Source organism: Protopterus annectens, chromosome 5.part0, assembly GCF_019279795.1.
Source record: "Protopterus annectens isolate FY-2018-M chromosome 5.part0, PAN1.0, whole genome shotgun sequence".
Taxonomy (NCBI): domain Eukaryota; kingdom Metazoa; phylum Chordata; order Ceratodontiformes; family Protopteridae; genus Protopterus; species Protopterus annectens.
The window spans coordinates 734927985-734953672 of NC_056735.1; the positions used below are offsets into that span (position 1 = coordinate 734927985).

General features: G+C 41.2%; 1 protein-coding gene across 2 annotated transcripts in view; it reads left to right on the top strand.

Annotated features, from left to right (window-relative positions):
- Nucleotides 1-25688, top strand: part of DYNC2H1 (dynein cytoplasmic 2 heavy chain 1) — a 6555988-nt gene that overhangs the window by 3390998 nt on the left and 3139302 nt on the right. For both annotated transcript variants that reach the window (XM_044072582.1, XM_044072581.1), the window contains one exon: nucleotides 23893-24044. In XM_044072582.1, coding sequence (XP_043928517.1) covers nucleotides 23893-24044 — 152 coding nt within the window. The remainder of the gene's footprint in view (nucleotides 1-23892; nucleotides 24045-25688) is intronic.

The following is a 25688-nucleotide window of genomic DNA, read 5'->3' on the forward strand; positions in this document are numbered from 1 at the left end:
TCTCAGGTCTATTTCCAATACCTCTATGCGGCTACTATACCATGCTACGGAGGGAGCCACTAGAGCTAACGGAGCAGGCGTCATCCTAAGGCAACAGGCATGGCTCCGCCACTGTGATTTCGCGGAACCCTTTAAGGCGTCATTTGCTAACGCCCCGTTTGATGGTTCTGCCCTCTTTAGCAAGACCGTACGCGACACCTTAGTCCAGAGCGAGAAACACGGGAAGACGCTGTCTGCCGTCGGAGTCTGCTTCTTTGCTCCCCAGAGGTCCTTCTCCAAGAACCAGAAGGGACAGAAGAAGATGTGGTTCCAGAAGTCTCAGCAGTCCCATTTCGCTCAGGACCCCCTTGTCCTTCAGGGGCAGAGGAGGACAGGGTGGACGCCGCTCTAGAGGCAGAGGGGGCCCGAAAAACTTTAGGTCCAGAGAAACTCTCTCTGATCGGCCCACGCAGCAACCCTGAGGGATTACCCGACTGCTCCACTCTGGAGGCAGTCGGTGGGCGTTTCTCGAAGCACCTAGCAGCTTGGGAGTCCATCACAACAGACCGCTGGGTGCTTCGGATTATATCCAGAGGCTACGAGATTCCATTTCTCCAGCCCCCTCTCAGATCTAGATCCCTCCCCGATGTCCCACCCAATCAGAGGGAGGCCACAGCCGCGGAAATTCAGCGGCTGCTAGAAAAGGGAGCGATCCAGCACGTCCCCCCAGACGAGTACGGATCAGGCTTTTACTCCAGGTTCTTTTTGGTGCCAAAAAAGACAGGGAACTTGAGACCAATCCTCACCCTTTCTCTCTTGAACCTGGTGGTAACCAAAGAAAAGTTCCGGATGGTCACCCTTCAATCCATTCTTCCCCTCTTGCAGGAGAACGAATGGATGTGCTCCATAGACCTCAAGGACGCGTACTACCACATCTTGATGGACAGACGGTCCAGGAGGTTTCTCCGCTTCAGGCTAGGAGCCAACCATTACCAATTCAGGGTCCTCCCCTTTGGTCTCACCACAGCCCCCAGGGTGTTCACCAAGGTGTTAACTGTGGTAGCAGCCCACCTGAGACTCCAGGGAATTCAGGTCTTTCCATACCTGGACGACTGGCTCCTGACTGCCCCCACAAGGCATCTACTCTGCACGGCCAGGAATTATTTTCTTCACCTAGCTCCCCGGCTGGGGATCATGATCAATGTGGGAAAATCTTCCCTTCTTCCGACTCAGGTCATAGATTTCATCGGAACCAGGTTGAACACAAATCAGCTTATAGCCTTCTTGACTCCGGACCGGCTGCAATCTTTAAAACTTTATGTGCAGGCCATTTTTCATTGCCCAGCCCCTCCGGCGGAATTGGTCCTGAGGGCCTTAGGCTCAATGGCGGCAACCATGGCGCGCCTAAATATGAGAATCCTGCAATGGACCCTCCAAGTCCAATGGTCCTTCCTTCATTACCCCCTGAGCCATCCTGTTCCTCTCAGCAGGGTTTGCAGGAAAGCCCTCTTGTGGTGGCTCCAATCTCCGGACCTCCAGAAGGGGCACCCCTTTTCTATGTCTCCTCCCTTAACCACGGTGACCACGGACGCCTCTCGCCTCGGGTGGGGGGGGTGCATTGTTTGGGCAGGACCGTCCAAGGCACGTGGAACCATGTGGAGACCTCACTGCATATCAATGTCCTAGAGATGAGGGCGGTGCTGTTAGCATTGCAAGCACTTCAGAGCCTTCTTCCCGTCGGGACAATTGCGATCCAGACGGACAACATGTTGGTCGTCTGGTATATCAACAAACAAGGGGGAACCAAGTCCTATCCACTTTGTCGAGAGGCCATGAGAGTGTGGGAATGAGCGATTTCCACCAACCGTTTTCTCATAGCGACGCACATTCCGGGATGGTCCAACATCCTAGCGGACAGATTGAGTCGCACCATCCTCTCGCCGTACGAGTGGTCTCTGAATCTCAAAGTAGCGAAGCAGATTTTCTCCAAATGGGGTCAACCTCATTGCGATCTTTTTGCTTCTCCCTCAAACACAAAGTGCGACGACTACTTCGCTCTAATTCCCCCACCCGGGGAATCTCCAAGAGACGCTCTGGTGCATGTTTGGCCACCCGGTCTACTTTATGCTTACCCTCCACTTCCCCTGATGCTGAAGTTTCTGCAGAAAGCCAGACGGTTGGGGAGCAGAATAATACTCATATCCCCATTCTGGCCTCGTCAGGCGTGGTTCCCATATCTATGGTCTCATCTGGTGAATCCTCCCTGGATTCTAGATCCCATTCCGGGTCTGATTTCTCACCCATTGGGCCTGCCGGCCCCGAACCTGAACAACCTCAAGCTCACGGCTTGGTTGATCCAGTTCCACTGTTAGATAGGACTCCCAGTATCTCTTCCCCGGTCAAAGCCATCCTAGTAGCTGCTCACAAGCCATCTACTAGAAGGGTTTATAATAGCAAATGGAAACGTTTTTCTATCTGGGTGGAGCACAAGAACTTAGACCCCTTTACAGCTCCGTTGCCAGCACTATTAGACTTTCTATCAGGGTTATTTGACCAAGGTGCTAGCTCCTCCACAGTCAAAGTACAATTGGCAGCTATCTCTCATTACCATGTTGGATGTGATCTGGGTCCTTTGACCTCGTCCAGATTATGCAAGGCCTTCTTAAAAGGCACCTTCTTACTAAGACCCCCGGTGAAGGACGTAGTCCCTCCGTGGGATTTAGCGCTGGTACTCCAGGCTTTAACAACTTCTCCCTTTGAGCCTGCAGCTTCGGTGGATCTCAAATTCTTATCCTGGAAAACAGCTTTTCTTGTTGCCATTACTTCGGCAAGAAGGGTTTCGGAACTTCAAGCCCTTTCCGCCAAGCCACCGCACTTGACTTTCCACAAAGATAGAGTATCCCTCAGGACCAATTCCTCCTTTCTGCCCAAAATTGCATCCGAATCTAACATCAACTAGTCTATTAATTTACCAGTCTTCTTTCCCAGTTATCAGAATAAGGGTGAGTACAAGTTGCATTCCTTAGATGTACACAGACAACTACGATTCTGTTTACACAGGACAGCTGGTCATAGGGAATGAGACCAGCTGTTTGTATCCTTTGCTAAACCTAGTCTGGGGAAACCTGTTTTGAAAGTCACATTGTCCAGGTGGATTTCCCACTGTATTCATCTGGCTTATGAGAGTTCTGGCCGGCCTGCACCTCAGGGAGTCCATGCCCATTCTACTCGGTCTATTTCGACCTCCGCTGCTTTTCGTTCTAGAGTATCTTTGGATGACATTTGCTCAGCAGCCACGTGGGCTTCATCTCATACCTTTATAAACCACTATAAGTTGGATTTTGTTTCCAGAGGGAGAGCATCCTTTGGCTCCGGAACATCCTTCCATTAGGACCTCCCAAGATTCAGGTAGCTGGGGACTCTGTCCCATAGGTTGATGCACAAATGAAGTTAACTACTTCAGATTAAGAAGTTATGTACTCAGCATAACGTTCCATCTGAGTAGGTAAACTTCATTTGTCAGCAACCGTCCCTCCCTCCGTCCCCCTGACCTACTTGGATGTTCATGGTATTCCTGCGTCATGACGGATTGTATCCAAGTTAACCTATAGAGGTCTCCTCTTCTATGATATTGCAGGTGTTGCTTTTAGGCAAACTCGATCTGAGGTCAATAAGGGATGGCAGGGGATTATGGGTAGGGGGAGGAGCTTGGAGCTCAGATCTCAGCTGTTGGAAACTGCTGGCTCGGATCCGATATGGATCCGATAGCCCATAGGTTGCTGACAAATGAAGTTTACCTACTCAGATGGAACATTATGGTGAGTACATAACTTCTTAATTATTTATATATACATATTTTTGCTCCCCATTTGGGGGGCACCTGACATCTGGGGCAAGAAAAACTTAATAAAATGCATGTTTTATACCCCTGATGACCTGACGTCATGGAAGAGGAGACCGCAACTGATGCAGGACCCAAGACTATGATATTCAGGCTGACTGAGGGCAACCTGCCAGCAGATTACCCAAATGTAATGACTGCAACAGTGAATACACTCAAACATCTACATTTATGGTAAGTGTACACAACTGTACTTTTATACCACTGCCACCCTAGCTATTAGGGCTACCAGTTGTCTTTTTCATATGCTAAAGTACCAGCAGCACACCTTGGAGTCTATTAAGTCTAGGATTGCAAGTGTACATCTTTTGGCAGAGAGTAAAGGCATGCAAGATTTACTGAATTCCACCAGTCTGGTCAATAAGCATTCTTTGCATTGTGGTTTTGACATCTTTGAAGCCTCCAGCAGGGCTACGGCTACTGGATCTGTTATTAGAAGGCACACTTGGCTCAGAGAACAGCCTCTTCCAAAACCTGTCAAGGCTAAGCATTTGGAAAGCAGAGGAGGTACTTAAGAAGATGGAGGATAAGGCCAAGTCCATGCAAACTGTTAAGGATTTTCTGCAAGTGCAACCCCCTCGCTTTAGCAGGAATTACCCTTCCAAGAGTTGGACCATTCCTGATACCAGCAGACAGAACCGTTCCAGGACTAGAGGTTACACATCTTCTAGGGGGCAGGTGGCTACCCTTCAAAGGTCTAGGCGTTGACAGGCTTCCACTTCTAAGGGGGGAAGCTCCAAGCTTGCATCTCATTCAAAACACTCTCAATGACTTTTTACAACTTCTGCCTGTTCTTGCTTGCCTGGAGCGTCCTTTAGGGGGAAGGTTGGCCCTTTTTGCAGATGTCTGGGCCACGATCACAGGCAACAAATGGGTGCACAGAATGGTGTCCCTAGGGCACAAGTTTTCTTTCCACACCTTTCCAGCTCCCAAGGGATTCCCAGATGTTCCTCCAAACCAAAGGGCAGAAGTAGAAAAACAAATTTTGTCTTTGTTTCATTTGGGAGCAATAGAATCAGTTCCTGCTCAGCAGGTAGGCCAGGGCTTTTATTCCAGGCTTTTCCTAGTTCCAAATAAAAAGAAGGCACCTGGCGTCCTATCCTAGATCTTTTAATTCTGAACTCTTTTCTAGTAATTCCAAAGTTCAAAATGATCAATCTGCATCAGTTCTTGGCTGGTAACTTTGGATCTCAAAGAGGCTTATCTGCACATCCCTATCAGGGAAAGCTGCAGGCAGTATCTTCGTTTCAGAGTGGGCAAGCAACATCATCAATTCTCTGCGATGCCCTTTAGCTTATTTACTGCTCCCAGAGTCTTCACAAAGTGCCTGGCCCCAGTCATTGCTTTTTGCAGGCAGAAGAAAATTCAGATTTACCCATACTTGAATGACTGTCTGATTCAAGCATGTTCTCAGGAACAGCTATTAAAGGATCTGGAATTCGTAAAGATGCTTCTCTCTTCCCTGGGTTACTCTCTCAACGAAGAAAAATCAAAAATGGTACCATCCAAGAGATAACATTCCTGTGAGCGAGTCTGAACACAGCCGTCCAGATAAACTATCTCACCCAGGAGAAGCAGACAACTCTTTCAGTTTACTTTAAGGACTTGGCAAGCCTGTCCCAGCTTCCCGCAAGGAAATGCCTGCAAGCTCTGGGATTCATGGCATCTTGTAGTCTCATGATTCCATATGCAAGACTGCATATGAGGAAATTGCATTGGTAACTCAAGAACATTTGGTGTCAACACACAGAGGACCTGGATGTGATGATTACTCTGCTTCCATCTCTGCAGACGGAGTTTCTTTGGTGGGCAACAGCCTGTCTACAAAACAAAGGCATGCCTTTTCAGACACCTCCTGCCACTCAAGTTCTGACTACAGATGCATTGGACTACACCTGGGGAGCACACTTGGATGGCAGATGCATACAGGGATGTTGGAACGCTCAGCAGATGCACCTGCACATAAATCTAAAAGAGTTGATTGCAGTTCAGCAGGCCTTACTAGCTTTCAAGCATCTTCTTTCTCCAGGGACCCTGCTTGTCAGAATAGACAACACCACAGTCATGTGGTACATCAACAAGCAGGGAGGGACTCACTCTTACCCCCTGTGCAGACAAACCATGAATCTTTGGTCCATGGCAGCATCCCTGGACCTGCATCTCCTAGCTCAGTTTTTTCCAGGAAGGCTCAGTGTTTTGGCAGACCAGTTGAGCCGGGAAACCATGGATCATCACATCCAGGTCCTCTGTTTCTTACTGAAATTGGTACACCTTGTTTGCTGTAGCATAGACTAGATCCAGACCTGCTGAATCTAGCTTTGTTTGTATGCTTGTTGTTTGTTTGCTTATTATTTCCCTAAAACGCTAATTCCACCTAAAATGCAGCTTTTCAGCGCTTCTGTGGATCCCTAGTGATATCTGCATTGCTTACTGTACTTATTTCCTTGTTTCACTTGAAAGAAGGTTACTGTTTGTCGTTTTTGCATTTAAGTTACCTATAATACATTGCTTTTAAGTTACCTGACACTTGCTCACTAAAGCAGTTACATAAGTCAGCACTAAAAAATTAAAAGCACTACACCCTCACAAACTCCCCTTGAGTACCTTGTTCCCCATTGGCCCTTTTTTTCAAATATAAAGGAATTCCCAATACTATTCTAGCATCTCCAAAGGTCAGTTGTCAATCTCCTCTCCGGTCCAGCTGGTGAATCTGGGAATCTTGAGGCAATGTTACAACTGCCTCATGTACACAGACAACCCTCTCCTTCTCCCAACAAATTCCAACACATGTGAGAGATGCAACCATATAGCCAAACTGGAGGCTAAGCTCTCTCAACTCAGTACTGGCGTAACCAGTCAGGAGAAGAAGGAAACCACACTCACTACAATTCCAGTCTCACATAGACCTACCACGACAGCAAACCAAACACATAAACACACAAAAACATACTCAGAGGCTCTAAATAAAAATCTGCCTAAGCAGCAGAGACTTCCAAAGCAGACACCCAAGCAACCGCTACCCTAAAACAAAACACGTGCAACACATAGCTCACAAAGCCAGTGTGCCGAACAGTTACAGCCCTTAAGGCTAAACAACACACCTGATACACTTGTAATAGGTGACTCTATCGTCAGGCACACTGACGTCCCACTCACCAGGCTGAACAAGGAGAAGGTCACGGTGAGCTGCCTGTCGGGCGCTAGGATCCACCGCATAACACAAGCACTCAGGTCACTCCAAGGCAAGTACAAATATGACTCATTGTCCATGCTGGTGTGAATGACCTGAGACGTACCTCCCTGGACTACATGAAAAGAGACATAGAGGAGCTCTCTGAGCATGTAGCCCAGGCCGGTATGAACCTGACCTTGAGTAGCATCTTACCCTCATCAAGAATGATGCCGCAATATGAAGACAAGATGATCAATTTCAACAATTGGCTTAAGTATTTGTGTCATTCAAAGGGGATCCAATGCCTGTCAGCCTGGGATGACATGCTCGACAAGCCACGATGCTTCGCTAGGAACGGCTTGCACCTGTCACCCCTGGGCTTTCGGATATTGGCAAAGGCTCTTGCTACCCCCATAGTGCCTTTTTTAGGCAAGGCTCAAAAGACAAACCCACCTCCATAGGTATCACAAGGGATAAGAAACTAAGAGTAATGCTACTCAACGCCAGAAGTCTAAACCTCAAGATGCACGCACTCGAAACTCTCCTTAGCATGGAGAACATCGATATCTGTGCAGTAACAGAAACCTGGTTCAAGGCTCCCGAGAGCACCTCAGCACTACCAGGTTATACCTCATACCATGCTTTTCGGCCCCAAAACTTGGACCGAACAACAAAAGGAGGGGGGAGTATCAATATTCGTCAAAGATACCCACACCTCCAAGTTGGTGGCACAGCACGAAGCATCAGAGACTATCCATGTGCAACTAACAGTGGGTAAAACTGCCTTCCAGTTTATAGCCTGCTACAGACCACCCTCCCAAACCCAGGAACCCCACTCGGCCTTCCTGGGAACAATGGAAAATATGAAGGTCTCTCCAAACACCATTATATTGGGCGACTTCAACTACCCAAACATAGACTGGAAGCATTACTCTAGCTCCAACACCCTAGCCCAAAGGTTCCTAGAATGTATAAACTCAAATGCTATGGAACAACTTGTTACCACTCCCACAAGAGGGGAAAACATACTGGACCTGATCATCACCAACATACGGACTCTATGCTCCAGACCAGAAGTGTATCCCTCACTGGTAAGATCAGACCAAAAACTAATCTCACTGGATATTCACATCTCGACCCCACCCCCTGCCCTGAAAACCACAGTGAAAAACTTCTCTAAAGCAAATTTCACACTCCTCAAAACTGAGGTGGAATCCTTCAAAGCCCCCGGGCCTGTGGAAAATACGGCCCAGACCGCAGAATCCTTTATAAACGCATTCTGTGAACACCTTCAGGAATGCATGGATCATGCAATCCCAAATAAAACCAAGACCCAATCCTCCAAAGGCAGATGTCCTGTCTGGTGGACCCCAGCCATAAACAAACTATACAATAGGAGGAAGCTACTACATGATAGAGCAAAATCCCAAAAAGGGAAGGCATCTCTGATCAGTATTAGCAAAAAACTACGGGCACTCATAAAATCGTCTGAGGCCAGCTTCGAGAGAAAAATTGCACAGGACACTAAGGATAATCACAAGGCTTTTTTTAGTTATGTTAGGAACCTGGGTGGGAATTCCCAGATATGCTCAGAATTAGTCCAAAATGACAAAAAATACACCGAACCCACAGACATTGCCAACATCCTAGCTGACAGGTTCAGCGGAAACTTCTCCCACCAAAAGGGCAAATATCTATCCCAGCAGAGTGCTGCCCCCCTGACATCTCAGATACTCAGGTAAGAGCCACCCTCTCCAAAGCAAAAAACACAGCATCAATGGGACCAGACGGTGTCCTGGGCTACGTCCTACATGAACTCCAAGAAGAGCTAAACCCAAACCTAAAACTAGTGATCAATCTCAGCCTTACTACAGGATATGTACCCAAAGAGTGGCGAACAGCAACAGTGGTCCCTCTCCACAAAGGTGGTGCCTCAACGGATCCTGGAAACTATCGCCCCATAAGCCTGACTAGCTTGGTCTGCAAAGCTATGGAAAGGATCATCATGGAACTCATAAATAAAGATATTGGGGACCTACAGACACTGTATCCTACCCAGTTCGGCTTTGTTAAGGGCAGATCCTGCCTCTTAAACCTGGTCGATTTCTTTGAAACAGTCACCAAGGCCATTGACGAGGGGAAGGTGGTCCACACAGCCTACCTGGACCTCGCAAAAGCCTTCGATAAAATACCCCACTCGGGCATTATAGATAAGCTCACCAGCTTAAATATAAACCCCTAGATGGGTTGCAAACTGGCTCAAGGACAGAACCCACATGGTTAGAATTGCTGGAGCCATGTCAGACTCCAAAACAGTTACAAGTGGCATCCCACAAGGCTCAGTCCTGGGACCTCTCTTGTTCGGTATATATTTCTCAGAGGTACAGGCCAACACGGAAGGACTGTGGCTGACCAAGTTCGCAGATGACTGCAAACTGGGTGCCATAATAGACTGTCCATCCGACACAAGCATCCTCCAAAAGGGCCTCATAGAAACAGGCAACTGGTGCCAGAGCCATGGCCTCAAGCTAAACGCCAAAAATTGTATAGTCATCCCCTTTGGCAAAAACAAAGTGCCCAGAAATTACCACATAGGTGGTAATCCATTAAGTACAGAAGAAGTAATTAGGGACCTGGGGACCCAAGTTGATAGCAATCTCTCATTTGACAACCACGTGGCCAAAGTGGTTAGAAAAACATGTTATATAGCCCACCTAATCACGAAGGGATTCACATCTAGATCAGGGGAGGTCATCGTGCCTCTTTACTCATCCCTCATCAGGCCCATAATTGAGTACAATGCCCCTTTTGGGATGTACCTTACCAGACACCTGCAGCAACTGGAAAGACCCCAAAAGTACCTCACCAAGAGGATCAAAGGGCTCGAACAGATGCCATATGCTGCCCGGTTAAAGAAACTCCAGCTCTACTCAGTGGCATACCGCCTGCTCAGAGGCGATCTGTGCCTGACGTATAAAGCCATGTCCAAACTGGAATTAATGGACATGCTGCACCTCAGAAAATCCAAATCCCATCGAGCTACGCGCTCGAGAGACTTGAACCTCAGCACTGAAATAAATAGGACATGCTGGAGGGACAGATTCATAACGCAGTGGCTCCCTTCACTCTGGAATAAAATCCCAGTCCAGGTTATGCAGAGTCCCTCATTGACTCTCTTCAAGAGGAATCTTGATGAGTGGATGGGAGATCGTAGGTTTACCCCGGGTATCACTTCTGTGTCACTGTTAGAGGTACAGTATACTAACCTCGAAAAAGGGCATAGCAAAATTAATTTAAAATGGGTGGCGAAAGCCAAACACACACTGGCTAGGCTTATAAATGCCCTAGGGCAGATAGCCTAGTATGACCCTATGAACTGGCAGCTGAATAAAGCAGTCTTTTACAGCATCATTCAACTTTTGGGCACGCCTCAGGTGGATCTTTTCTCCTCCCCAAACAACCATCTTCTACCTCTCTTTTACACCAGACAGCATCACAGCAGAGTCTAGAAAGTGGATGCTCTGTCCTTCCCTTGGATGTTGCTATCAGTGTATGCCTTCCCTCCTCTTTCTCCTCTTCCCAGAGTATTAGTGAAAATCAGGGCCGAACGACCAAGGACTATTCTCATAGCTCCGGACTGGCCCAGACAACATTGGTATCCACTGCTTCGCATTCACTCCCTTTTTCCTCTTTGGCATCTTCCTCTGAAGCCAGATCTTTTGGTTCAGGAAAGGGGAAACATTCTTCATCCTTATATTCGGTCTCTCCATTTGGCTGCATGGCTCATTGCATCACTCCTTCCCTTTCTTCCTCCCTTTCCCAACAGGTGGTTGACATGCTGAGGGAGGCCAGGAGGCCTAGCACTAGGAAATCCTACGCTGGCAAATGGGAAAGGTTCTCTCATTGGATGCAGGCTAGAGGGGAATCTGCTTCTCAGCCTACCCTTCCTCTGATCCTGGAATACCTGGCTGATTTGCTTCAGGCTGGTCTTTCTTTTTCCTCTATTAAGATCCATGCTTCAGCCATTTCTGCTCATTGTTCTCCCAGAAGAGCACCTACTTCAGCCTGGGATCTCAATTTTGTTTTGGAGAAACTAACTCTTCCTTCTTTTGAGCCAGCAGCCTCTGCAGATTTAAAGATTCTCTCTTGGAAGACCGCCTTCCTCTTGGCAATAACTTCAGCAAGGAGGGTTTCGGAGCTGCAAGCTTTGATGGCCGTGGAGCCTTTTCTTATTTTCCATGCAGATAGAGTCACTGTGAGAACTAATCCCTCCTTTATGCCTAAGGTGGTTTCTTGCCTGACTCTTAATAAGTCCATACACCTTCCTACCTTCTTTCCTAATCCTTGAAATAAAGGTGAAAGGATCCTACATTCTCTTGATGTGCACAGACAGCTTTGGTTTTACCTGGACATTATTAAAGACCTTTGGAAAACAGCACAGTTGTTGGTCAGTTTTGAACCTGGAGCCCAGGGCAAGGCTATTTCTAAGAAGACCATTTCTAAATGGATTGCACATTGCATTACTTTTTGTTATTCCTTTCATGACAAAGCTACTCCTCAAGGGGTTAGGACCCACTCAACTAGAGCGTCTTCCACTTCTGCAGCCTTTCTGAGGGGGGTTCCTACTAAAGACATTTTGGATGCTGCCACATGGTCTTTTGTTCACACTTTCACAAAACATTATAATTTGCCTCTGTTTTCCAGAGCCAGGGCAGGGTTTCCCATTGCAGTGTTGCAGGGCATTATCTCCAACCCTTGATGCTGTTAGTTCCTTCCCCTCCTTTTTTCTGTGGGCTTTGGTAATCAACCCATTAGTTAGGACTGCAACAGTGAAACGAGATGAACATAGTACAGTTTTGTACACTTACCATAAATGTAGATGTTTGAGTGTATTCACTGTTACAGTCCTGGTTTCTCTCTCTCCTTCCCCCTTTTTTGGTCCTCTCCTATTCTCTTTTCCTGAGGTGCAGGCTGAATTTGTTATTTTCCAAATTTGTTTTTTGTTTAAGCCTTGTTTTCTGGGGACTCCTGACTGTTATGGTAAGAAAGACTGAGGAAGTGATGTCGGCTGCCTCCTTTTGTATTGGACGCCCTGACGTCCTTTACAACCGACAGCAACCAATGTCATTTTTACTTACCTTTGGTATTCTGGCTGACCGAGGGCTACCGGGAGCTGGATAACCCATTAGTTTGGACTGCAACATAACATCTACATTTATGGTAAGTGTACACAACTGTACCATCTTTCCCTTCCTTTTGGTGCTATGACCCTTGGTAGCTTAGCTCCATTGTTGGCTTCAGAGTCAAGATGGATTGGATCTTGGAACTTGCCTTTGTCTTTGGATATCACAGGGATTGCTTCAGGACCAGCTTAAGCTTTTTAAAGTTTAAGTTTCCGCTTAAGCTTTTGAGCATTTTGAAAGAATTCTCTGTAAGTCCACAGATCAGTCTCCCTTTCATACTTAGAACAGTCCCAGCCCCTGCTGATATCTTTGATTCCTCTTCCTCTTCTTCCAGTTTTCGTGGAACAGCCAACCCCCACAGGTCTCAAGACAGTCCATGTTGTGGATTCCGCATCTGTTTCTGACTCTTCCCTGGAGCTTGCCACCATGGAAAAACATAAGAAACACGTGTTAAAGGAGGCATCTGGACTCCTGTCATGAGGCTCTCACTGAGGATGCTGATTTTGATGAAGGGGGAGGGTTCCCCTTGATCTCCTACATTGTCTCTTCCAAAAAGATTCTAGAATTATTGAGACATAATGGAGGGAATGGTCCACCTATGCCCCCTCTCTGGTGGAATCTTTGTTCCTTGACATCTTTGGAGTTGGCACATCTACTACCTGGATTTTCTGTCCTGTTGATGAACTTGTCTGCCTGGTCTGTCAGTGGGCTGGGAAGGAACCAGATGTGGTTGACCAATTCCCCACAAGCCAGACAAGATTTTAGTCTCCCTTACAGACTAGCCATTTTGAATCAACAGTTCTGCAGTAAATTCCACTCTGGTAGCAGAGGCAACAAAGAAAAAGCTTTCAGATGAGAGCTATGCTGTTCATCCCCCTCACAGGGAGTCTAGGGCATTGGACAGGTTCAAAAAGTGAGACTGACTCATTGAACTTTGCATTAAGGGCACTGATTTATTTAGCCCATTAACACGCTTTCAGAGGGACTTGACCAAGGAACTCTCAGTCTTTCTTAGGGTCCTTATCTGAAATCATGGATACATAGTTGGCTACCCTACAATCCTTCTCTAACATATCAATTTTCTTATTATCCATTGTGGCTGATGGTACATTCAGAGCAGTGGACACTGGCATTGCTATACTCCAGCACACCTGGATGTGTCTCTACTATTTTGCTGAGCGTTTTTAGACAGCAGTCAAAATGTTTTTAGTCCCTTTTGTTGATGATGGGTCCACCTTCATTGGACTAAAAATGAAGGAGTTGCTGTCTAGAATTGTGCAAGGTGGCAAGACCTGTTCTGCAGTCAAGATTCATTTTTTCTACCCCAAATGACCTTTTCTAGGAACCAAACATGTGGCAAGAAGCTTTGGTTCTGTAAATAGGATGGTTTTACACCCGACACTTCTAGTGGCAGGCTCACCAGAGGCAGATGGAGGAATAATCACAATGGGCACTGCCCTCATGATATTGGTGGTCCCAAGAGCCAATGGGTATAGGGCCCCTTCTCTGACATATCCTTCCAACACTCCTGAAGGGTTGCACAACTACTGCACTACTCAGGTAGTCAGGGGGATGCTTATCTCTGCTTCCCTCAGCCTGGACAGCCTTCAACCAAGGTACATGGGTGCAGAGAGTCATAGCTATAGGCTTTATTATTCCCTTTCTTTTTCTACCCCAGACTAATAAAGACATCCTGATGTCCCACCCCTGCAAAAGTAAGTGGCAACAGAAGAAATCATAAAGCTCCTAAACTGAGTAATCCAAGAGATCCCACCTGACCAACAAGGTTCTGGAGTCTGTGTATGATTCTTTTTGGTTCCAGAGAAAAACGGGGACCTCAGGTCCATTCTGGACCTCTGCAACCAGTGAATCTGGGGATTATCCTGGACTCCCAGCAGCCCAAGATTTATGTTATTTACAACGGACATTTCGAAAAAACAAAAGACCTGAATTTCCATAGAGAGAAATGGCCAGAAATGGCAATACGGCTTCAGAACCGGGAAACAGGCAACAGTTTGATGGACAGCCAGCAGTACAAAAAGGTACAAAATAGGTAGATGGAATTAATTCCAAAACAGCTTGTTTAGAGACTGTAATGTGTAATAAACAAATTAATAATGTTGATGCATATGTAGTGACTTTATCGGGTTGTGCACTGAGTGAAGCTGCATTTTCTGTACTAAATTATGGTTTAAAATTCATTCCAATTGTTATGCCTAGATTACATATAATTAAGAAAGATATGTATTGTCTGATATGGAAATTACATCTAGCATGTTTCTTTAGGGATAAACAAAATGTTAATAGTCTAATAAATAATTTAGATATTGATGTGTGTCTGAAGACTCAGAAGACAGTTTTTATTTCTGTGCCTCAAATGATGAAAGTTTAGAAGTCGTTAATGTTTATTGTAGGTTTGATACTTCTAAAATTTTAGTTAAAAGTCAATTTATACCACCATTTACACATGAAGGTATACAGAATTTTGCAGCTATGGTGGATTTTGCAGTAGAATCTTTATATTTAGATTTTATTAATAATAAAAAACAGTGTATTAAATATAATTTAACTAAATCAGAGTGGAAAGCATTGCAGCAGCTTAGTAAAAGTGAAGACCTTGTTATATAACCAGCAGACAAAGGGAATAAGGTTGCATTAATGCATTTTTCACTGTATGTACAAATTTGTCCTGATCATTTAAATGATGCTGAGACTTACAAAAAATGTTCTGTTAGAGAATATGAAAGAGCTATGCATAAATTTAAAAATTTATTACAGAAGGGAGAATGCTTGGGATATTTCACAAAGGATGATGTAGATAAAAGAATTTAATACTGATAATTGTGAGATAGCAAAATTTTACTGTTTGCCCAAGATACTTAAGGACATTTTACATCCACCGGGTCGTCCTGTTTTGTCGGCATGTAATTATTTTCTTAATAATATGGGCATAGTTTTGCTTCTTCTACCATATGTCACTAAACAAAGTTCCTATATTAAAAACAGTGCTGATTTTTCAGATCAGGTATTACCCCTTAAATGGACTAAGGGTATGTACTGGTTAACAGCAGATGTGAAAATTGTATACACAAGCATTAGCCACCAGTATGGGTTAGAAGCATTGCATAACACCTTGGTGGACAGTCCCCTTGCATATTATGTAGTAGAATTGATAGAATTTTGCTTAAAGAATAATTATTTTGAATTTGACAATCAAATATTTCATCAATTGAAGGGCACAGCCATGGGGTGGCTTTTGCCCCCATATATGCCAATATCATGATGGGATTTTTTTAGATCGAATTTTTCTTTCTAAAAGAATTCTTTAAAAAAATATGTGGTTAAATATTGTAGATATATTGACGATATGTAAGGGGGGTAAGGAAGAAGTTACAAACTTTCTGGATGACCTCCAAAAAAATAGATTCATGCTGAAATTTGATGGTTTTCAGTTGGGAAATAAAGGGAACTTTTTGGATATCAGTCTTGAAGGAAGAAAGAATGGGAAAACTGTCACCAGAGTATATCGGAAATTTGAGGATGGTTTGTGTTTTTTGGATGCAACTAGCTGCCAACCTCCACATCTTTTAAAATCTTTGCCCTATGGAGAATTGACTAGGGTAAGGAGGTTATGTAATAATACTGATGAAATAAATAGTGAATTACAGAAAACTTCACAATTGTTCATTAAAAGGGGTTATAATGCAGATGAAGTGCTATTGTCTTCGGATAAAGTTAGTAAAGGTATTATTTGTAATTCTGTTAATAGTTATAATAATAAACATCAGGGCAGATCTAAGAAAAATTAGATAAATTAAGGAAGATATATGTAGTTATGACTTAGGATTTGTTGGCAGAGGAAGTTAAACAAACCATCCAATTTTATTGGACTTCCTTGTTTAAATACAGAGGCTTGGTAGATATACTTGATAAGAATTTAAACTTCTCATTTAGAAGGGGTAAAAACATAAATTATATGCTAGTTCATGCTAGATTTACGAGACCTAGCATAGGTTTGAGTTATAATCTTAACTTACTGGGAACATATCCATGTGTTAGATGTATAACATGCCAGTATGTAAGTAGAACATTTCAGCATATTAATGGAGTACATTTTCAACCTAATGCAAAGTTTTCATGCAATACGGAAAGTAGTGTGTATGCACTTAGATGTCCATGTGGAATGTTCTATGTAGGTGAAAGCAAGAGAGCATTTAAGACTAGGATGCAGGAACATGTCAGGGACATTAAAAATGAGAAAATAGAAAGTCCACTTGCAATGCACTTTAAAAAACATCATAGTAGTAACCCACAAGGTTTATTAGGAACAATTTTATAACATATTCCTAGCATACAGCATAATATTAATTTAAAGAAAAAAACTCCTGTGTAAGGAAACTATTTTTATATTAAAATATAGCACTTTAGCCCCAGGGGCATTAATATAGCCACTGCACTGATCCCCGGGGTAAATTTTCTGTTTCCCATCCACTCGTCAAGGTTTCTCTTGAGAGTGCTAGTGAGGGGCTATGCCTAATGTAGATTTTTGCCTCTTATTTTTGGTCTGTTCCTCATAAAATTTGTGATGATCTGGCAAATCACGCTGATGATCTGGTGATTGAAGTCAGTAAATAATGACATACATTTGAGTTTCAAACTTCAAATCCTTCAGAAAAAATGCAAGTCAACACACACCCTGTTAGTCTCCCAACTTTAAAAGTTCATAAGAGCAATATTTAAAATCTGTCCCTATTTTTTGGCCTTTGTTCCCCCCTGTTTTGTCAAGCTTTGTTCACATTTCTAGCACTAAAAGGTTGAGGGGGTGATTGCTAGAGGAGCTCCAGTAGTGATAGAAGAGGAAATAAAAAACATAATACTTGGTTTGTGGCAGTAAGGGGCTACAGACAAGGGAGGAGGATTATACTGGCATGTATTTATATTCCACCTAAAATTGCTGTTATGGAGCTTAACATTTTGAGAGAATCAGCTTTCATCAGGGAATATTAATTTTAGTTGGGGACTGGAATTTTATTTGCAACAGTGAGGATGTACCTGGGGGACCTAGAAGGGAGAATGTAACAAAAGAGGGTAGATGTCTGAAGGAATTTATGGAAATATTTGGTATGGAGGATGTGAATTTAGTAGTAGGACCTTGGAAAGAGTTTACATATTATTCCCCAAAGTACAATAACTGGGCTAGACTAGACAGAAATTATATTTCATAGGAACATGTGCATTAATTGAAAGCTTCAGTGCATATTCAGTAACTATTAAAGTTCATGCACCAGTAACAACTAAGACAAAAATGCACTCACCCATTAAAAGGAGAGGAGTTTAAGGAATGGATAGTGGAAATTACTCAAGAGTTATTAGGGAAGGTAGAAATTTCTTCTGAAGTTACAGCTAGTGAGTGGGATAAAATTAAAGTAGAATTTGCGATTAGGGTAGAAATAAAAGAAAAAGACAGATGGTTAAGATGTAATGAGAATTATTTAGAGGTTTTGGCAAAGGTTAAAGTATTGCAGTATAAGGGGAATCTCACAGAACAAAAAGAGGCACAATTGCTGAATGCTAAAGAAAAAATAAGGTAGTGTCTGGATAATATGGATGAGTTTACAAAGGTTGCTGTTAAGCAACTTTTTTTAAACACCTTTATTGAGTTATCAGTTGTGACATAGGCAAACTTACACTTATATAAAAACAATCAAACCATATTAACAAGTTTAGATTTACTAGTGCTATGCATCACATATATTGTTATATATTATGTAATCTAAGTAATATTATATACATTTTTCAGTGACTGCCTTCTGTTAAACCTCATTCCTCCTCCAAACCATTTTCTGCATTCATTCTTCTAAAAATTTCCATTTTTTTAAACAAGAAACATCTTTATTAAATTATTAGTTAAGACATAATCATACATTTATATAAATGAAAACAAACCATAACGACATATTTTTAGGTTCTGACATTGTGGATCACTTGTAATCTATCCAGTCATTGTTAGTCGAACATTACATAACTCATTCAAATCCTGCCTTCTTTTAAACATCATTCCTCCTCCAAAACATTATTCTGCATATGTTTTCCCACAAGTCCCATTTTGTCTATGTAATTTGCTCCTACCCTTTTTAAAGATCCCATTTCCAGTTGTTTTATCTCTGCAGCTATATTCAGTACTTCTAGTACAGTTGGTTTAAACTTTGATTTCCATTTTCTGGTAATTGCTTTTTTGATAGCCACCATAATTAGACTCGGCAAGGCCTTACTGTGTCGAGGGAATTCCAATTCTGTATCACAGCTCAAAAAAATAATTTCCTTAGTTATACAATTTGCTTACCTAGTATTTCTGATACAGTAGTCTGTAAGAAATTTTTAAAATCTACCAAGTCATTACACTTCCAAAAAAATATGTTCCCAATTACCTCTTTCTTCCCTATCATACCTCCAACATTTGGTGTCTACCTGAGGAAAAATTCTCTGGAGGCTACTTGGGGTATAAAAATACCTGCATAAACACTTCCAAGCAAAGATCGTAAATCTTCTAGATTTTGCTTCATGTTTGAGAGTCTATAGGGCCATTGTTTCTTTGTGAATTGCTTATCCAGTCTCTCATCCCAATCCATTCTAATCTTCTCTGCTTGATAACAGTTATGATGCAATATGTTATATACCCTATTACACACAGGAATACTGAAAAAGCTTTACTTTATAGCATGCAGCATATGTCATGTATTATAAAAATACTGTGAAGAACAAAATAATTGTGTTCTACTTACAGTTAACTCTCTCCTTCCTCTTCCCCTCTCCTAAATGTTTTTCCAAACATTAATGACATGAAGCAGGACATCTGCTTTGGAGTCCCCTACATGTTTAACAAAGTCAAAAAAGTCTAATATTTCGAAGTTTTCTTATTCTGCCATGCATCACAAATATCTTTAATGCTTTGTAATCCCCCATTTATTAATCATTTTCCGAGTTGCTGGTTTTCTTCCTGTTGCTCTCCATCTCTCAAATCCAGTTACAGGTTCATTTCCAACCTACTGTAGATTCTATTAGTCAACTCTTTTGCATTTTTCTTTCTCTCGGGTATTTTCATTTGGAGCATTAGTAAAGGTTTCACTAGTATAGTCTGTCTATAGGCTTTATTGTCAGAAGAATAAGAAGCAGAGTCTCCTTCTGTTTGATAGCTCACTTTTTGTTGGATAAACATTTACATTTCCTCCTTAGCATGTTCTGCTTCAAAAATTATTTGAACCCTCAAGGAAAAAATATTCTGAAAATAGCTGGATACAGCAGCTTGAATCTCATTTTGACTTCTGATTTTTGCAATCTTATCAGCTCATCCAAATATCTGTTTGAAGCTGCTTCCATTTTTCCAGCCTTTTGTTATTTGAGTTAATATACTCCTGTAATGTTTTATTTTAGTCAGCTCCATGCACATTTCAATTATTTTTTTCCACTAGATTACTGGAAATCTTGTCTTGCACCAAAGCTGGAGCTCTAACTTCTTTTTGCTAAAAAGTCTAGATTCTTCCCAGCCAGTGATTTCTCCTCACCTTTTGTTATTGATTTTCTTTCAGGTTTGATGAATTTCTTTTTTTTTATATCCAGGAAAGGGTACTTATAAGCCAGTAGCCATAATTTAGCCAAAAAGACAGATTCACTCTCTGTCTTTTCTGAGTTTGTTTTCACACTGGGAGAGCTGAAATTAAGCTGTTCCTCAGTGTGCAGCCATCTTGGAAGTCCTTTCCATACCAAATATTGTCATATATGTCTTCAGAAATCTACCCTTTCTTGTCGCAGTTTCCCTTTTATGTCCTTCTGATAAGCTTCACTATTGTAAATCAGGATCCACTCCCCAATCACATATAATATTCCCTGCTGAAAATATATTATTTCTCCCACTATTACCCTAATCTCCATGACGGTAGTTTAGATAGAATGTAAATACATACCAGCATAATCCTCTTCCACTGCCAGTAACCCTTTGCAGCCACAAATCTGCTGCTCTTTTAATTTGTTTTACTCTTCTGTCAATTAAGGGCTCCTCTTGCAATCAAGATCATTTCTTTTTTTTTCATTTGACCCTGATATTGTATAGAATCTCCACCCTGAAATCCTTTGTATTTTTTTATTAAATTTATATGCTTGAGTCTGTTCAGATGCATCTCCTGTAACATTGCTTTTTGCACTTTGCACATCTTAACATGATTCAGTGCTCTTGCTTTATGTTTATTTCTGTAAAACCATTTACATTCCATTTTAATACTAACAAATCAGCTATTCTGATAAGCCTTTACTCCCACATATTAATCATACCATTTCTTTTGAGTATATGTTTCCATCTTGCAGTCTGCATGCATACATACAGTAATGGCTGGCAGTTTATCTTACATTATATATTCTTCTTTTCATTCTCAATTCAGATCCATGCCACATTTTCCCAGGCACCTTGCCGTTAGTAAAAATACTAAAAAAAAAAAAAAACTAAATACATTTTCAAACATCTCATCCCATTTTGACTCACAGTGACATACAAAACTATGATCACTTTTCAGAAACTGTTTGCCAATATCCTTTTACAATTATTTATAATATATCTTGCAGATACACAGAAAAGGTCACTCAGAACTCTCTTAATTAATTTATTGCACCTGCAGGCTATTGCCTTCAGCCAAAAGCAGGTGTTAGTTTAAAAAAGAATAGTATCTTTGCAAATGCAAGAAATAACTGCCATTGTTCATATTTGACATAATTTTCTCTTGTTTTTAAGTCTTTTTATTTAAAGAAAAATCATTATCTGTAGCTTAAACTAACGATATTAATCTAGACATCTAATGCACTCTGTAAAAATGGGACATTATCATCTTTTGTGTATATATACTATGGTCTGTACAGATATACATCCTCCCCATCAGCCAAGGAAAACAACATTATATTTTAAATTTTACTTGCCTCTTTCTAGCCTTTCTTATCTAATTACAATGTAAAGCTTGGATATATTACAAATAGGAAAGAACAGATTACTTTCTCAACTTAATGTCACTAGCATATTGAACAATCACTGATGAAGCTTCCCCACCTCACATGTAAAATACATCTAATTGCATACTATACAGTACTGTGTTTTATTCATAAGCAAATAACATGTCCTTTACATTAGGAAACTTTTAAAAATATTAATAAGTATAAAAACGGATTTACTAATTACTTTGGTGTCTTTCTAAATGTTAATGATATAAAATGGGAGTTATGCTTTGCAGTTCTCCCTTTAGTTTATCGCAGTCAACAAACTTCCAGTCTTTTTCATCCATATATTCTTTCATAACCACAGTTTATAATCTCTAAACTGCATCTAGTTGGATTAATGCTTTAATGGTCTTCCACTTATTTTCTAAATTCACTCTGTTTCTTGTCTTCTTCCTGATCCTTGCAATCTCCCAAAAATGTTCTGTAGTTCAAGCCCAAGATAATGCTGATTCTTCTTGTCAGTTGTTTGGATCTTTTCTATCACTCATGCATTTTCGTTTACAACAGTGAGAAGATTTCACTGGTAAAGCTCTTCCTTGGACTTTCTTATTGACAGAAGATTGAGAAGCAGTTCCTTTTACCTTACTCATGCTTTGACTGTTTTACTTCCAAAAATGCTTTCCAGTCCGAGGGAAATAGTATTCTGAAGGCAATTGGTTATAACAACTTCATCAGTATTTTGGCATCCTCTGATAGTGGGGAAAATGTCAGTTCTCTTTTGCCTATTGTATAGTGAATAATAACTTTCCAGAAACATCCTGTCACCAATTTTTAATGCATTTCCCATCTGCTGCAATTTTGTCAGGAGCAGCTTTTTTTTCTGCTGGTATGATTGTAACTTTATTAATAGTTCTCAGCTGCACTCTGATTGCCACATTTGGATCACATATTGTGCCATCTGAATTAACAAATCTAGCTTTGGAACATCATTCCATTTGCTTATCTGTACTTTTATAAAACAAATGCAGTACACTCTCCTCTAGTTTTTCTCATTTAGCAAAAAAATCCCAGGTTTTCTCTGCATGCTGCATCTTCTAACTCATGTATTTTTTTTTTATAATTTTGAGAAGCCTTATGTTCTTTCACTCATTTCATTCTCCAGTTTCTGCAGTCATATCAGCTTATCTGAACGATAGCTTAAAGCTTTTACTATTTTTCCAGTCTTTTGTCATTTGACGTTATTATATTCCTTCAGTTTCTCACTTATTTTAAACGCATTTGAGTGCATTTTAATTTTTTCCATTAAGTTACTAGAAGCCATCTCCGCACTAAAGCTACAATTTCTTTTTTTTTCTGCTGAACTGTAAGCATCTCACCAATCAGAGCTTGTTCTTATTGTTATTTTCTCTTAAATTTTCCCTTTGATTTTCCAAATGGCTTCTTTGCTGTGAACTTTTACTGGCTTTTTAAGCAATGTTTGAGCGTTAATATTGGGAGAGGTCTAATCAGCATGCTGTTGAGTCAGCAGCTTTCTCAGAAGTTCTTAGCAGTCAAATGTGAAAGAAATGAGAATTGTAGTTTTGAAGACAGATGCCTAGACAGTTACTTTGCATGCCACATGAATATTATTTTACTTTTCTTACTCACCTGTCTGCTACTTTATTCTGTCTGGTGCTTCTTCTTGCATATTAGCCAAGTAAATTGGAAAGGACTTGTGGATCCATATTGTTATACTGCTACATATATGCAAGACTGCTGCATACGGTGAAGTGTGGGTGACATTTTCCTTTTAAGCTGTATTAAAGTTTTATTGTTCAATCATATCTGCATTTGGACCAAAACTGCGTTACCTGCTGTGTAAGCAGTTTTGGTTGATTTACTATAGATGTGAGTACTTCATATATGTGCACATTTTTCTAAGTGTTATTACTCTTGCCTAGCACTGTCAACCTTCCCCCAGTTGGACTTTAACCCATTCATTCCTGCATGGTAGGGAGTCATCCAGAACCACAAAGACAAGAGACATCCAGAGGAGCCATCATTCCATCAGCTACGAAGGTTGCTTGTATCATCCCCAGCATCTGAGAGACTTTATCAGTGAAAACTTTTCCAGTGCTCCAAAGGAGAATGCTTGAGAGTCATTTATTGATGGCCCAAATTCCTTTTGCTGTGAGGGAGCGATGAGTGAACTGCTTTACTATGGGGATCATGGTGTCTTTCCCATGTGATTGGATGCTGTTGCACACCTACCATAAAAGCTGTGACCCACTACTGGCTAGGTGAGCCTAATGTCTTTCCCAAGCCACATCATTTACATCCTAAACCCTCCCCATAGGAAACTGGTAAGTTTTGCAGCCATCTCTACTCTGCTGTCCTCGCACATGGTGAGCACTTGCATCCTTTCCTGCCAGCTCTGTCAGACATACAAACTGCTTATTGAACTCAGGGTCAGTGCTATATCCCTCTGTGCTAATGTAGCTGATGTGTGTACTGCTTCAGGTACTTAATGAAACTTGCATTTTCATATAAGTAATTTACTAAGATTATTTGTTTATAAAATTTATTAACAATGAAAATGAAATCTGTAATTTTTCCATTTAAGAGTTTCATTCTTTTTCTGCCTCACATTTCAAATTTGATTGCTAAAACTGGATTTTTATAATCTTCTTTTTATTCCAAAGGTGCTTACTTATCATGGATTTTATGATGAAAATTTAGAATGGGTTGGTTTGGAAAACATTCAGATTGTGGCTTCTATGTCTGTTGGTGGTACTTTAGGAAGGCATCCACTTACCACTAGATTTACATCAGTTGTTCGCATATGTGCAATAGAGTAAGTTTTTTATAACTATTTTCATATTCCAAATAAATATTTTGTTTTAGTGAAGATTGCTGCTTTTATTTAAAAAAATGTAATTTCAGTTCACAGACTTTTGCAATTTGCTCCACAAACAGTTACTTGTTCTGCATGGATCTGTTTACCCTTCTTTTTATTTTCGGTCTTTTTACTTATTGTAACAGTAATTCTTTTCCTTGTTTGTCAGAAAAAAAATAGTACTGATTATAAATGATTTTAATTTAATTGAGCTTGTGTTGTTGTGAGCCCTAGTGGGTTAAAGACTTGCTTCATTTTCTTTTTTTTTTTTTTTTTTGCTGAGTGTCACCTTTCAGTTCTCATAAGTACAGGTAAGAAAAAATGTTCATCTTTGTTGTGGGAGATTAGCAATAATTATTTATTGGATCACACTGTGGTAAATGGATCTGTCCTTTGTCTCCTATACATTGCAGAAAAAGTATTCTTTTAAAGAGGAAGCGTATATAGTTTTTCCTGAACTATGACTAAGAGAACATACATGCCTTACATTTTATTGAGGGAGTCTTAGCACACTAAAATATATGTCATTTACATCCTGAAAGAGAATCAGAACTGAGAGTCTTTCCCAAAAGACTTTGTCTTTTACAGAGCTAGAGAGAGGTAGACTAAGAATGAGCTTTTTATAAAATGAGCTGACATGATGAGTATTGTACTACTTTTCACTACTGTAACTTTTGTTTGGCAATCTTCTTGGGACTTGGGTTAGTTCAGAAATGTGGGAGCACTTCCAAGATGACTGCACACAAATCAACAGCAGAACATACCTCTCAACCTCTAAGAGTAAGAAATCTGAACAAAGCCATAAAAAGTGGTACACATAGGGACAATATTGCTCTTACAAACTTAGAAGGTTGATAGAATAACAGGTTTTGCATTAGCATGATTTTTCTAAAGGGTATGAAGTCTAAAATTCAAATGTCTGTCATTTTTTTCTAACTTCAATCTTTAATGATTCACCACTAATTTGCCAGAAAGCCACAATTTTATGAAAAATGGACCAAAACTATAAGGCAAAAATCTGGACATTCTATGAAAATCTGTACAGTTGAGAGGTATGCATTGTCTTCAGTTCTGCCAGTATGAAAGCAGGAACTGAGAAAATGCAGCCAGTGATATTGACAATTGGAGTAAAATTCAGTTACTGGCTAGTAAGTACACTGTCTGGATGCCTGTAAAGAAGAAACTAAGAGAGACTGGAAGAAAATCAACTGGAAAAGGTGAAGAGAAAATACTGACTGGGAAGAATCTTGCAGTTATTCAGCAAAAAGCAGTTCAGGCTCCAGCTTTGATACAAGACATAGGCTCCATTAATTCTAGAGGAAAAACTAAGTCAAATGTGCTTAGAGCTATTAAAATAAAAGAAACACTGAAGGAATATATTGACTCAAATAAAAAGCTGGCTAAAATGGAAGAGGCTTTAAACAGATATTCAGATAAGCTGATAAAACTGCAAAAATCAAGGGTCAAAATGAAGAAAAGGCTGGCTGAGAATGAGACATCTCAAGAAAAGATGTTTCAAAAAATGGTAAAATTAGAGGATAGAGCATGTAGGAAAAATCTGAGATTTTCTGCTGTTCTTGATTAACTAGAAGGAATACACAG